At 45.6% G+C, this 12,537-nt stretch overlaps 1 protein-coding gene across 1 annotated transcript in view; it reads right to left on the reverse strand.

The window, feature by feature from the left end:
• Positions 1-12,537, reverse strand: part of WDFY2 (WD repeat and FYVE domain containing 2) — a 514,044-nt gene that overhangs the window by 133,669 nt on the left and 367,838 nt on the right. Inside the window, exon 7 of the mRNA XM_085621796.1 lies at positions 4,789-4,915. Within this exon, the coding sequence (XP_085477922.1) occupies positions 4,789-4,915 (127 nt within the window). The remainder of the gene's footprint in view (positions 1-4,788; positions 4,916-12,537) is intronic.

The following is a 12,537-nucleotide window of genomic DNA, read 5'->3' on the forward strand; positions in this document are numbered from 1 at the left end:
TTCCAGTGTTTTGGTTGCCTGTTTGGATGGGGGGCTTCTGCCTGCTTTTCCTGGGGAGTGGGAGTTGGGATGTTAGTTGCTTGTCAGATACTAGGGGATAAACGAGTGTCACACATCACCAATAATATGGGAGATGATCCACCTAGATGTGGTGAAATCACAGGGAAGCTATCAGCGAAGGCAGGTGAGTCTTTGGGACAGTGGTAGTATAGATCGATGACTGCTCCCATGACTTATAAAATACTCTCCTGGAATATTAGGGTGATTCCTACCCTGGACAAAAGATACAAAGTGTTTTCATATCTGAATAGTCGGGGAATTCACATAGCGTTGCTACAGGAAACACATTTAACAGCCAAGGAGGGAGCTGCATTACATAGACGCTGGAGAGAACAGGCCTATTACACCATATACTCCAATTACGCCGGGGGAGGGAGCACTTATCTGGATCAGGAAGGGTGTCCCTTTTCAATATACAGGAGACTTGATCAACCCAGAAGGTAGATATCTTGCCTTGAAGAGGCAGATATAGCACTGGCTAATATCGATGCTCCATATTTAGGCCTAGGTAAGTTCTTAACTAATTTGTCCAGGCCCTTTGAAACATATATAGTCTACTCTGTGATCGTAAGGGGGGGGGGGGTTTAACTGCGAAGCTGATCGCTCTCGCCCTCCACTTAGGGATTCCCCAGTACCGAGGACTGCTAGAAGTTTAGCAGACTGGCAGGCTAGATGGGGATTAGTGGATACATGGCGCCAACAACTCCCCCAAGCGAGAGGCTACTCCTTCTTGCGCTTATACGACCTCCAAACACAGCTACACTCATTCCCCTGCACCCCTGACATACATGCTTTGGTTCATGAGGTGGAACATCTTGCACACACAATATCGGACTACAATCTGGTATTATCACACCTAAAATGGGAGTGCCCCAGATCACGCATACCAACATGGAGACTTAAACATGAATCACTGGAGGACCCATTATATCGGGAGGCAATTGGGGAACACAGCCAATATTTTAATACAAACACTGGAACAGGCTTTTCCAGTCTAGAAGAATGGGATGCCGCTAAAGCGGTGATCAGGGGGAAATGCATTTTTGAGACCGTGAGAATCAGGGGCACACTGATGCGGGAGGTCATGGAGACCGAACGAGAACTGAGAGAGGTAGAGAAGTGCAGACCAGGCTGCCCAGACCTGAAGCAGGCCCTCCTAGATGCTAAGTAGAAAGTTGCAGCCCAGGTTGAGAAGGTCAGATGTTTTGACTATAAAAACTATATGGTGCAGGCACAAGAGCAGCGGGACAAAACTGGGTCTCTGTTGGCCTGGCTTGCAAACCCGGCGAAGATGGGCTTGATCATAGTGGAGATTAAAAGTGGAGTCCACTGCTCTACAGGCAAGGGGAGATGAATAGTAATTTCCTACAATACTTTCGGGGGCTCTACACCAGCATCACACACCATGATGAGGAAACATTGAATACCTTCCTATCACCTCTGCCTCGCCTGACTTTCACGAGTGAGAAGGCAGAGGAACTGGGACAATATATTACAATACAAAAGATAAGAGCAGCCATAAAGGGACGGGTGAGGGGCAAGACGCCAGGATCAGATCGCGTCAATTTTATGCAACATAGGTCGATGAGTTGGCTCCCAGACTAGAAGATATTTACAAAACAGCCAAAGATATAGGACATCTGCCCACCTCCTCTCCAGAGGCACTAGTAGTACACCTCCTAAAACCAGGCAAAACCGGCAAATGATTGTAAGGCCTATTGCCCACTATTGATGCTGAATCTGGACTACAAGATACTCAGCAAGATCTTGGCCTCCGACTTCTCCCTCTCCTGTCAAAGTTAGTACACCCTGTCCAAGAGGGATTTATTTCCGATCGTACCACAGCATTGAAAATGTGACGCCTGCTGGCAGTGATGGAGGCCGGCCACTACGACAGGGAAGAGGCTGCAGTGTATGCAGTTGACATAAAGAAGGCCTTTGATAGCTTAGAGTGGAGCTTTCTGTAAGGGGTTATAAACCACGTGATTATGACAGGGATTTCTAGCACGGACTCAGCTATTGTATACTGACCACATGGCGAGAGTACACACGGGAGAGACCGTCCCAGAGAATATCGCATGGGCAGAGGCATGTGACAGAGGTGCCCCCTGTTGCCCCTGCGGTCCGTTATAGTGATGGCACCCCTGGCCAGTCTTGCAAGCGAGGGAACTAGGTACCGGGGCCTCGAAATTGACAACCATCATTACCACATAGCATTATATGCAGACAAGCCGTGACCTCACCGGAGGACTTGGGACAACTGCAGTGGGAACCTCCCTGCCTTTCCTGTCTTAGGGTAAAAATCTTTCACGACAGGGAGGACCGGTTAGAAGGGAATGTGAAACTGGCAATCAGATCTTTGTGCACAAATACTTAATTTTGGAATGCACTTCCACGATCAGTGGCAGGAATGGCAGCTTTACTTAAGATGATCGCCCTGCTGCGTCTGCTTTACTTATTCTCGGTGCTCCCTGTATGGATCCCTAGAGCCATATTTAGGGAGCTGGACTCCCTGTGATATAATTTCTACAGGGGTCAGGACGCAGAAGGGGGGCACTCTCCAAGCTGCAGTGAGATTCGCATGATGGAGGACTGGCTGTTATTGGAATTTGAAACCTACCATTTAGCTGCCAAACTTCAATGGTATACACAGTGGGTGGTGGGCCGGCTGATCTCAGAACGTAACTTGGAACCATTTGTACCAGAACTGAGTCGCCTTGCTGGATTACTGTTGAGAATGGAGTGCCCCCAGATACAGATACTCAGGAATTTAGGGTCATGAGACGTTGCTAGATATGCTGTCTACAAAAGACTCAAACTGCACGACGTAGGTGGAAAACTGATGCCAAATTTAGTATAGCCAAACCTCTAAGAGAAGTAAGAAAGAGGTAGACAACTCACACTTCTCTATTTTCCCTGCACTTTCACACTTGAGTTCTTCTATATAGGCAGATGAGAAATCTAGGATATTCCAAGACGATACCTCAAATGCATAGACCCTGGATCCCTTCCTCCTGCTAAAATAGCTCACTGCATCTCAGGGTTGGTAGCAGATACTTGCCATGGTTTACGGTGTTCATTAATCAGAAAGAGGCATGGAGGGTTTAAGGTCCAGCCATTTAGTACAGCATTTGAAATCAAACCACCAACCACGCTAGAACAGACTGCCTTCAAGGCCAAAAGGACAGGGATAAGAGTGAATCCCATCACTTCAGGATCGACAGGCCTTCACCCATCCAGTGGGTGGCATGCTTCATCCTCAGGCTCCTCCTGGCACTGATCAAAATGAACTAAGTGCAAGCTACAACCCACTAGATTGTTGAGGAGCTCAGCTGTATTTTTTGATAAGGGTTGAGGTGGGACCACTGATTCCAATTATGCCACCTGCTAGGCCCATTTTCGTCGAGCAAGTTCTACCCCTTATACCTTGACACAAGATGGTGGTTAGTGGGGAAAAGCAAAGACAGGATGGCTCATACATTAAATTGTTCATTTATTTTTACATGACTGTACTAATCAGTGTGGTATGGAAGCACTTGCTGGCTGCTTGGCAGAAGGACAGACATACTGGCAAGCATTTTTGATGTATGTCTTCATCACCGTGGATCCAAAGCTGCAGCAAATATTTATCTTGGATCTACCCAAACAGTTAGGTTATCCTTTAAGTAACGATATGATCCGATGAACATCCAATGTTGATATGTAGAAAGAGATGTATGTATGCGTTTAAGTGGGTTGAAAGCAATAGATTATCCAATAGAGATAACCTACGCATAGGATATGTAAACAATGTACAGTCAAACATGTTGTGCAAATGACTTTCACACTTACTCTTTGTCATGCAGCATGCATTGTCACATGTACACACACTTACATCTACACATTGCATCTTTACTTCAGATAATTTCGCTTAGTAACTCAAAATTCATTCATATAAACAGTTGGTGTGCTGACATTAATCTTTTAACGAGTTGGTAATGGTGCTCTATAATAATATATAAATACATAACTTTACTACATACATAGTATTTACTGAGTCGTAATTGTGTATACAGGTCTATAAAACTATTTAGAACTGTTGCACATTTCCAAACACCAAATGTTTCACACCCATTTGTTAATATATTTAAAGAAAATAGATCTTTTGAATTATGCACTCCGTCTGCGTTTGTGTCCACTGCCTTTAGACAGATTTACAGCAAGCTATAGAAACACATTGTGTGCCCACTGCTGCATGACTAAAGTGCTAGTTCTTTACCAGACATCGGCCATTTTGATTAATGGCTGCCCCTTGAGAACGTTGGTAGCTTTGTGAGAACAATTATTCAAGTAGGTAATTATATGATTTCTCTACTGCTCCCATGGTTGCTAGACACCGCTGCTTGTGTTTTGTTAGACCTTAGTTTGACTGGATACAGTCCAAGCCTTGTACACAATACATAATATTTTCCACTATCCCCGATGGTCCCATCTGTTAGAATTATGCGTACATAAGCACATGGTCTACAATTTCCAGATGCAGTCAAATCGATTTAGTAAAATAATGTCTTGTATAAGTAATTGGTATAATCAAGGCTGAGACCAGATTTATTAACCTCTTTCAGAATTTCTGCATATATATTTTCATATTTATGGCGTTCTGTAATGCAATATTCATGCAAAAGAGTATCTTTTTTAAGTTTAAAGTCTATTGTTCTTTTGAAATCAGAAGAATCCATCCTGACTTACTTGTGCCCCTGCAGCTCAAGGGCAGTCCCTTTTCTGCCCCCTATGTCCCACATGATAATGGAATGATCCGAACTTCCAGAGAATAGAACTCTCTGCACGGGGTCCCAACACAGAGCTGTCACACTACCTAAAAGAAAGCAAGAACACAGGTTTAAGAATCCATTAAAGGCAATGATTGCAGTGTGCATCAGTTAGCTATTTGTAAATCTTTTGATGTATTAGAAACAATTCTTTATCTATCGATCTTATATTTACATTCATATATATATATATATATATATATATATATATATATATATATATATACGTACATATATACATACACACACTTACACACATTTATTTTGTCACTCAAAAATACTTTATTCGATTAAAAAAACAACTACAAAAAAAAAAGTAATTATATTTCTAAAAAAGGCAAAGATCTACTGCAACGTACACAGTTTTTTAAAAAAAGGAAACAACGTCAAGGCTAATTTCTTGGTCCTTCAGTCTACATACTCTGAAATGATAGGTTTTCAGAATGAATAAAAGATGCATCTTGGAATAGTAAACATAAAACGTACAGAAGAAAGTAGACTGTGGCAGGGATCGTTGGGAAACTTCATCGCATTGGGCAAACAAAACAACGGTCCCTCCCAGCATACCCCAATGGGAAACTCTGCATAGTGCATATGAAACCAGTTCTGACTCTCAGCAGTAGAGATCTTTCCCATTCGTTCGGGATATACAGTAAATAAGCCTCAACACCAAGAGTGGTCTCTAGACGAATATACTCTGTTAGCTTTACTAGTTCCTCAGAATTTCTTTGGGAGCGTCTATCACCCACAAATAAGCACCTCAGCCACGTTTTATCATGTTTAGGTCTGTTATCGTGGTTAGTAAATAAAGGTGCGAATAACACTTTTTAACGTAACAAAAAAAACAGGAAATACTCAGCCACGGATTGCAATTTAAACTGTCCATAACAACCAGCTGGCTAAATGATGCCCGAGGATTGCACCATAATATCAAGGGTGACAATTTGATGCAATCCGCCACATAGTTGAGACCCAATTCCAAGTGGCATACACCATTGGGGCAGCTGGGTGGTTGAGATCAAGGTCAGTGGCAAACACGATTTTCTTCAATCTGGATGGAGTTAACATTACTGTATTCTCAGACCTCTGTGCCATACACATATTGAGCACAGCCTGCGTCTCTTGATCTCATAGGCCATTATGTGGGATTTAGAATAATTGAGATCCATGTCTAGACCGCTCATAAAATTTGCAAAGTTCTGTAACAGATGCGAAAGGCTCTTTGGAATGCGAGCTAAAAGTACTAGCGGGCAAACTATCTGCGTTACATCCTGACCGCATACGGTGAGATGGTTACTTAAATTGTTTATGTATAGTATAAATAAAATAGGTGCCAGGGTACCTCCCTGGCGGATTCCTATGGCTAAAGCAAGAGGTTCTGTACACTCACCATTGGGGCCAAATCTCACTCTATCTATTATGTAACAATGAAAGGAAGACAGAAAATGTTATACATTTGGTCGCATTCCCTTCTCAATTAGCATGGCCCAAATTTTTGAAAGGTTAACAAGGTAAAAGGCGCTACAGAGATCCATAAAGGCCAGGTGAAGTGGGTTGCGTCTAGCGACTATCTATTTGCCTATACTTAATTTAAGGTTCAGGCACTGACCCACTGTACCCAGACACTCGCTAAAGCCAAACTGACAGAAAGATAAAATATTACGATCAATGGCCCATGTACGGATCCCATTGAGTATCACCCTCCAAGGACTTTGGCTTTCGAATCAATCAGGGAGATCAGACGCTCTCCCTTTTTAGGTCTCGGCTCGAAGGCTGCGCTTGCGCAGTCTCGATCCGAGATTTAATGACTTGGAGAAGAGGGGCTTGAACCCGCCCCTCTTCTCCCCTGTTCTCCATTGGCTGACCTCTTGAATGCTGGCCAGCCATTGGAGAAGAGGTCCGTCACTCCGATCAGGCCCCGTCCTTTTAGGATTCGGGGGCGTGTTTTTTTTCAACAAATCTAATTATCTCCTCCAGCCAATGACAAGAGGAGAACACTCCCCCGAATCCAAAATCGCCGCTGCCTTTCTCCGAGGCATTTCTGCTTCGCCTCGGAGAAAGGCGGTGGTGTGCTTGTTTATGTCTGACTCTACTCTGTCCTGCCCTCTTCCCCCCACTCATCTCTCTCTATCAAGCCGACTCCCTCTTCCACTCCTCTCCGTTGACCCGTGCTCTTCCTCTTCCACCCCCTTCTCTAGCCAGGCACATTCCTCTCTCGCTCTCTCTCACCTCGCCCTCATGCTTGCCAAGTATTTTCACCCTCTCCACTCCATGCACCCCTCGGCCCCCCTCACGCCTCTTCCTGGTGACTGCTCTCTACTGTCCCCCCCACCATGTATCTCTCTAACGTCCTTTCCCCTTCCCCCTCTCTGCTCTCCACCTCCTCGCGCCCTCTTTCACACCATCCTTTCTTCCACCTTACCTCGCCCACCCGTCTCCGCTTCCTTTTCCCTCTCTCCTGCAGTCTCATATCTTTCGCCCCCCGCGCCTCAACCTTTCTCTTTTTTTTTTTTTTAACGTTTCCTGGTAAAATCTTCCCGTCTCCTTTTTACACCCCCCTCCCCCTCATCCTCTCACCTTAGCTGTCTGCCCTTCCCTGCCTCCCTCGAGCGCTTTTTCTCACCCGCCCCTTAAATCTACCACCCCTAATCTCCCCACACATATTTGCAGTGCAGTGAAAGGCTTCAGATCAGCCAGTGTGCCCGCCGCGAGGCGCTGGGGTAGATGACGTGTCCTGCGTGAGGCTCCAGAGTAGCCTGTGTGCCCAGTGAGAGGATCAGCCGTAGACTGTGTGTGCAGGGAGGTTCTCGGGATTAAACGATGTATGCTGCGAGAGCCGCAGGAGTAAACCGTGTGCGGCTGAGAAGTAGGCAGTGCGCAGGTAGAAGTTCAGGAGTAGCCAGTGCGTGCAGTGAGAGTGCGTTATAGCACAGGGAGGGCTCCGATTCTGAGTAGATCATGTGTACAGTGATGGGCTCCTGAGTAGATCGATGGGCTCCTGCGTAGATCGTGTGTGCAGTGAGGGGCTCCTGCGTAGATCGTGTGTGCAGTGAGGGGCTCCTGCGTAAATCGTGTGTGCAGTGAGGGGCCTCCGGAGTACATTGTGTGTGCAGTGAGGGACCCATGAGTACCTAGTGTGCAGTGAGGGGCCATGGGGCAGTTAGTGTGTGCAGTGAGGGGCTCAGGAGTAGCCACTGGTTGCAGTGAGGGGCTCAGGAGTAGCAATTGGTTGCAGTGAGGGGCTCACGAGTAACCACTGGTTGCAGTGAGGGGCTCAGGAGTAGCCACTGGTGTGATTACTGTCCCGCTCAACAGTGGTCCGAGTGCCTCCCTTCCCACTCCATCCCAGACTTGAGCATTCCGCATCGCTGAGCGCCAACAACCCACGAAAGAGAGAGAGCCGCGCGGCTCACTTCAGCAGTCTATGAAAATACCATCACTTTGTGACAAATAAACAGTGCACGTTCGCCCCCTCCCCTCGCTGCCCCCTGCTGCCACCAGCTACTGCCCCCTCCATACCACCAACCCCCGATTGAGTCTCTGCGCTGCATTCAAAGCACGTATTTTATTCTGCAGCGAAGCCATGGGCATTCTGTTTTATTCGTGTTGTTCCCCTGGAACAGGAGGGGGTGAGCCCCCCCACACACACACACCCCACCCCTCTGAAGTTGTCTAGTGCCCGCAGAGGGTGATTTGTGTTCTCACTTATGGGGGTATAACTGTCACCGCTGATCTGCTCAGGGCCCAGATTACACGTGATGAGGGCTGACCCCTCTTTGAGTGTTCGCACTTTCTGCACTCACTGCCGAGCGCGCTGCGCACAAAAGTCCCTCAGATGTCGCGGCCATCAATCTCGCGCCCGGAGAGTTAGAAAATGCGTGGTTGGCTGCAGACCCTTGCAATGCATGGGCACTGAGCAACCACACAGCACACCACAGACTCTTTGAATTAAAACTGGTTAATAGCGGTTCGTGGAGTTATTATGCATCACTTATATCGTTTTTATAATTATTAGGAAAGGTTCGAGGGTCTTTCAGACGAGGGGGCATATGTCAAACACCAGACCCGACTTAGGCTCACAGGTCGGGCTCATCCGCCCCTCCCCCAACGCAGTGATTCCAGATGCTTGTCTGTCAGTGGGGTGAACCGAAGACCAACCTAACATAATAAAGGGAAGGCGGCTTCAGCATAATAATGAGCGTTTAGAGGGAACCTTTCTGTGCCCTGGGATTTTCTTGGCAAACCAATAGTTCACAAACAAGCATTTACAATGCAACGGTCTCGGCATTTGAGAGTGATTAAGCTATTGACATTGTAAATAACAATGCCGTTTCTTTAAATGTTTTAAAAACAAAAACATAAACAAAAATAATGTCATGAGCAATGCCAATAGCTCTAACTTTACCAATGCCGAGACCATTGCATTGTAAATGCTTGTTAAGTATAGGTACAATAAGAGAAGACCAATAGGAAGGTAAAGATGCATAATCCAAGCTGCCTTGAAACAGCTTGAATGACTGAATGAGGACACCTATAGAGCGCAGCTTTCACTCTCAAAGGAGCATCTTGGCGCTAAGTGGCGGGTGGACGAAGTGTCAAGGAGAATGGTCTCTGTTTGTACCATAATCAGATGAGGGATAGAACTAGGCTATCTGGGACTGCGAAGATCCAAGTTTTAAGTATTTTCTTAAAGATAGCTTCTGACTGTGTGAGTCTCAGAAGACTGGGCAGGTGGTTCCATGCTTTTGTTCCGAGGACCGCCATTGACTTTCCTTCTCTAGACGTCAGGCGGAACCGAGGAGGTACTAACAAATTTTCCATGGAGGATCTTAAGGAATGTTGCATTACATATGGTTTAATTCTTGTCCTGAGATATTTGGGTCCAGTTTGCTTCACCAATCTAAAGATTATAACGAGGATCTTAAAAACTACCCTTCTGTGTATAGGCAGCCAGTGAAGGGTGTGGAGGGCCCCCAAGGCTCCCCTTGGCAGTTTCAGTACAAGTCGGGCTGCTGCATTTTGCCCAGTCTGCAACTTTTTCAGAGATGTCTTCATTATTCCTGCGTAAAGACTGTTGCAGTAGTCCAAACGCGATAAGATTAATGCTACTACTACAGTCTTTCAAGCTATGGCTGGAAGGAGATCAAAGAATTTGTTTTGTGTTTTGATCCAGTGAAAGCACGAGCCTGCCACTGACAGCGCCTGCTGATGAAAGGACAATGAGGTGTTGAATCTAATAGCCAAGTTCTTGACGGTGTCCAGTGTATTAGGGGGAGGGGTAGTGTCAGTCGGCCACCACCATTTGGGTGTAAAGATATTGTATTTTCCTAGCAGCATAATCTCTGTCTTTTGGCTATTGCACTTAAGGTGATTGGATTTCATCCAGTCAAAGACAGCAGTGAGGAAATGTTGGAAATTTTCTTCTGCTGCCGTAGACTCTTTGTCCAAGGTAAGAATAAGCTGTGTATCATCAGCATAGGACACAGTCTCGATGCCAAAAGATGACACCAGGTCTAATAGGGGCACCATGTATATGTTAAAGAGTATTGGGCTCAAGGCTGGGCCCTGGGGACCCCTGAAGGAAGTTGTTTCTCTGAAGATGTGTAGTTACCTAGGGTTACTGTTTGTCTCCTGGTCTCAAGAAATGATACCAGCCGGGCCATCACTTTTTGCGAGATGCCGGTTCTTTTTAACTGTTCTCCCAAGATGGTATTGGAGACCGTATCGAAAGCAGCCGAAAGATCCAACAGAATCATCAATGCTACCTTTCCCTGATCCAATACAAATTTTAGTGTCTCCGAGGTGTGTAGCAGTGTCGACTCTGTTGAATGCCCTGTTCTGGAGCCTGATTGCCTGGAGTTCAGCCTATCTGTTGGAAGAAGAAAATCATTCAATCGACTATTTACTAGTTTCTCAGTTATTTTGCTTAGGCAAGGCAATAATGAGATATGTCTAAGATTCGATAGGGTGGTGGGGTCAGATAGCTGTTTCTTTTGAATGGATTTGACTGAGGCAATTTTCCAGCTGTCAGGTACTATAGCCTGCCTAAGTGAGGAATTTATGATTTGGGTAAATATGTTTATTTGCATTGAAATCACTCAAAAAGCAGTACAATCAACATCTAACGCTTGCCTGGGCATGCCAAGTGAGGAATTTATGATTTGGTTGATTATTGGATTAATTATGTCAATGAGTGCATGTAGGATTTTCGGGAGGCAGGGATCGCACGGCGAGCCCGATTTGCATGTAAGGATAGCAAGTCGAGACTGTTCAAGGGTGATCTCCTTAAAGTTGTTTAACAACTACCTCTGTTCCAGATCAGGGTTGGGCTTTTCTGTCAGAGGTGTGTCAGTAGATTTAAAGTTCTTTTTTAGGTCTTTGACCTTTTCATCAAAATAGTCCGCGATCTGGTCACAAAGTTTTTGCGACGGGGGAATTTCATGGACAAACATCTTGGGGTGAGTGAAGGATTGCACAATTTTGAAGATCATTTTTTGGTCAGACGCTGCCTGTTTGATACCATTAGTATAGTGGGCCTTCTTTTCACGTTTAATATTTTGATGGTAGTTTTTGAGTGCTGCTTTAAAGATTATGTGCTCTTCAGTATTATAATAGATCCTCCATTTCCGCTCAAGCTTTCTACATTTATCTTGTAGTTCTTTCAGCTGCAGGGTGTACCAAGCAGCAGAGTATCTGCCTCGGGAGGCTCTGCTACATGTGGCCACCGGCGCCAGTTTATTGGCGAGTGAGGCCATCCACTCATTAAAAATATTCATGTCATGCGAAGGATCCCCTGTTAGTGTGGGTATGCCTAATTCTGCCCACATTTATAGATTGGGGTTCGTTAACACTGTGATCCATTTTCTTCTGGTTGTTTTACAGGTCTGCCCGCAATTTTTCTCTGCATGTGTAATGGTATCTCCCATCACAAATGGTATGAACTTGTGATCAGACCAAGTTAGAGTGGCTGGAGGGTCCACTGTAAGGTTATTAGAATTAGTGCAAATCCCATCCAAGGTATGCCCAGAAGTATGCGTTGGGAGTCATTACAAGCTGCTTGAGCCCTAGGGACTCAATTGTTTCCCAAAAATCTTTTGTGGTTGGGGAATCTTCTAATTCCAGATGGAAATTGAAATTCCCTAATATGGTGAAGTTGGAGTACCTAACTAACAAGGCACTAAACCCGTCCCCCAGGGTGTCTAAAAACTTGAGACTAGTCGCTGGCGTCTGTTGCATACGTTACCCCTCTTACTGGTGGGTATCTGTTGTGTAAGAGTGTACTCGTCCACTCAATTACTGGCCGCCCGATAGCTGCGGGTGTGTAAATCTCGTCAGCCTGTAGTCATGTATAGAATTCAGGCTGAATTCTATCCGTGACTACAGGCTGACGAGATTTACACACCCACAGCTATCGGGCGGCCAGTAATTGAGTGGACGAGTACACTCTTACACAACAGATACCCACCAGTAAGAGGGGTAAAGGTATGCAACAGGCGAGCGACCATGTGCTGCAGATAAAAAGCAAACTGGTTTAACGAAAGGTGCAGTGTGGCCAGTCGACCCTAGCCCTGATGAAATTGCCGCAAGTTCTCTGAGGCAATGAAACATGTTGGTTTTTTAAGTGAGCAAACACACAGCATGGAATAAATACTAGACAGCCAGTGTTGTT

This window comes from Triturus cristatus, chromosome 8 (assembly GCF_964204655.1).
Source record: "Triturus cristatus chromosome 8, aTriCri1.1, whole genome shotgun sequence".
Taxonomy (NCBI): domain Eukaryota; kingdom Metazoa; phylum Chordata; class Amphibia; order Caudata; family Salamandridae; genus Triturus; species Triturus cristatus.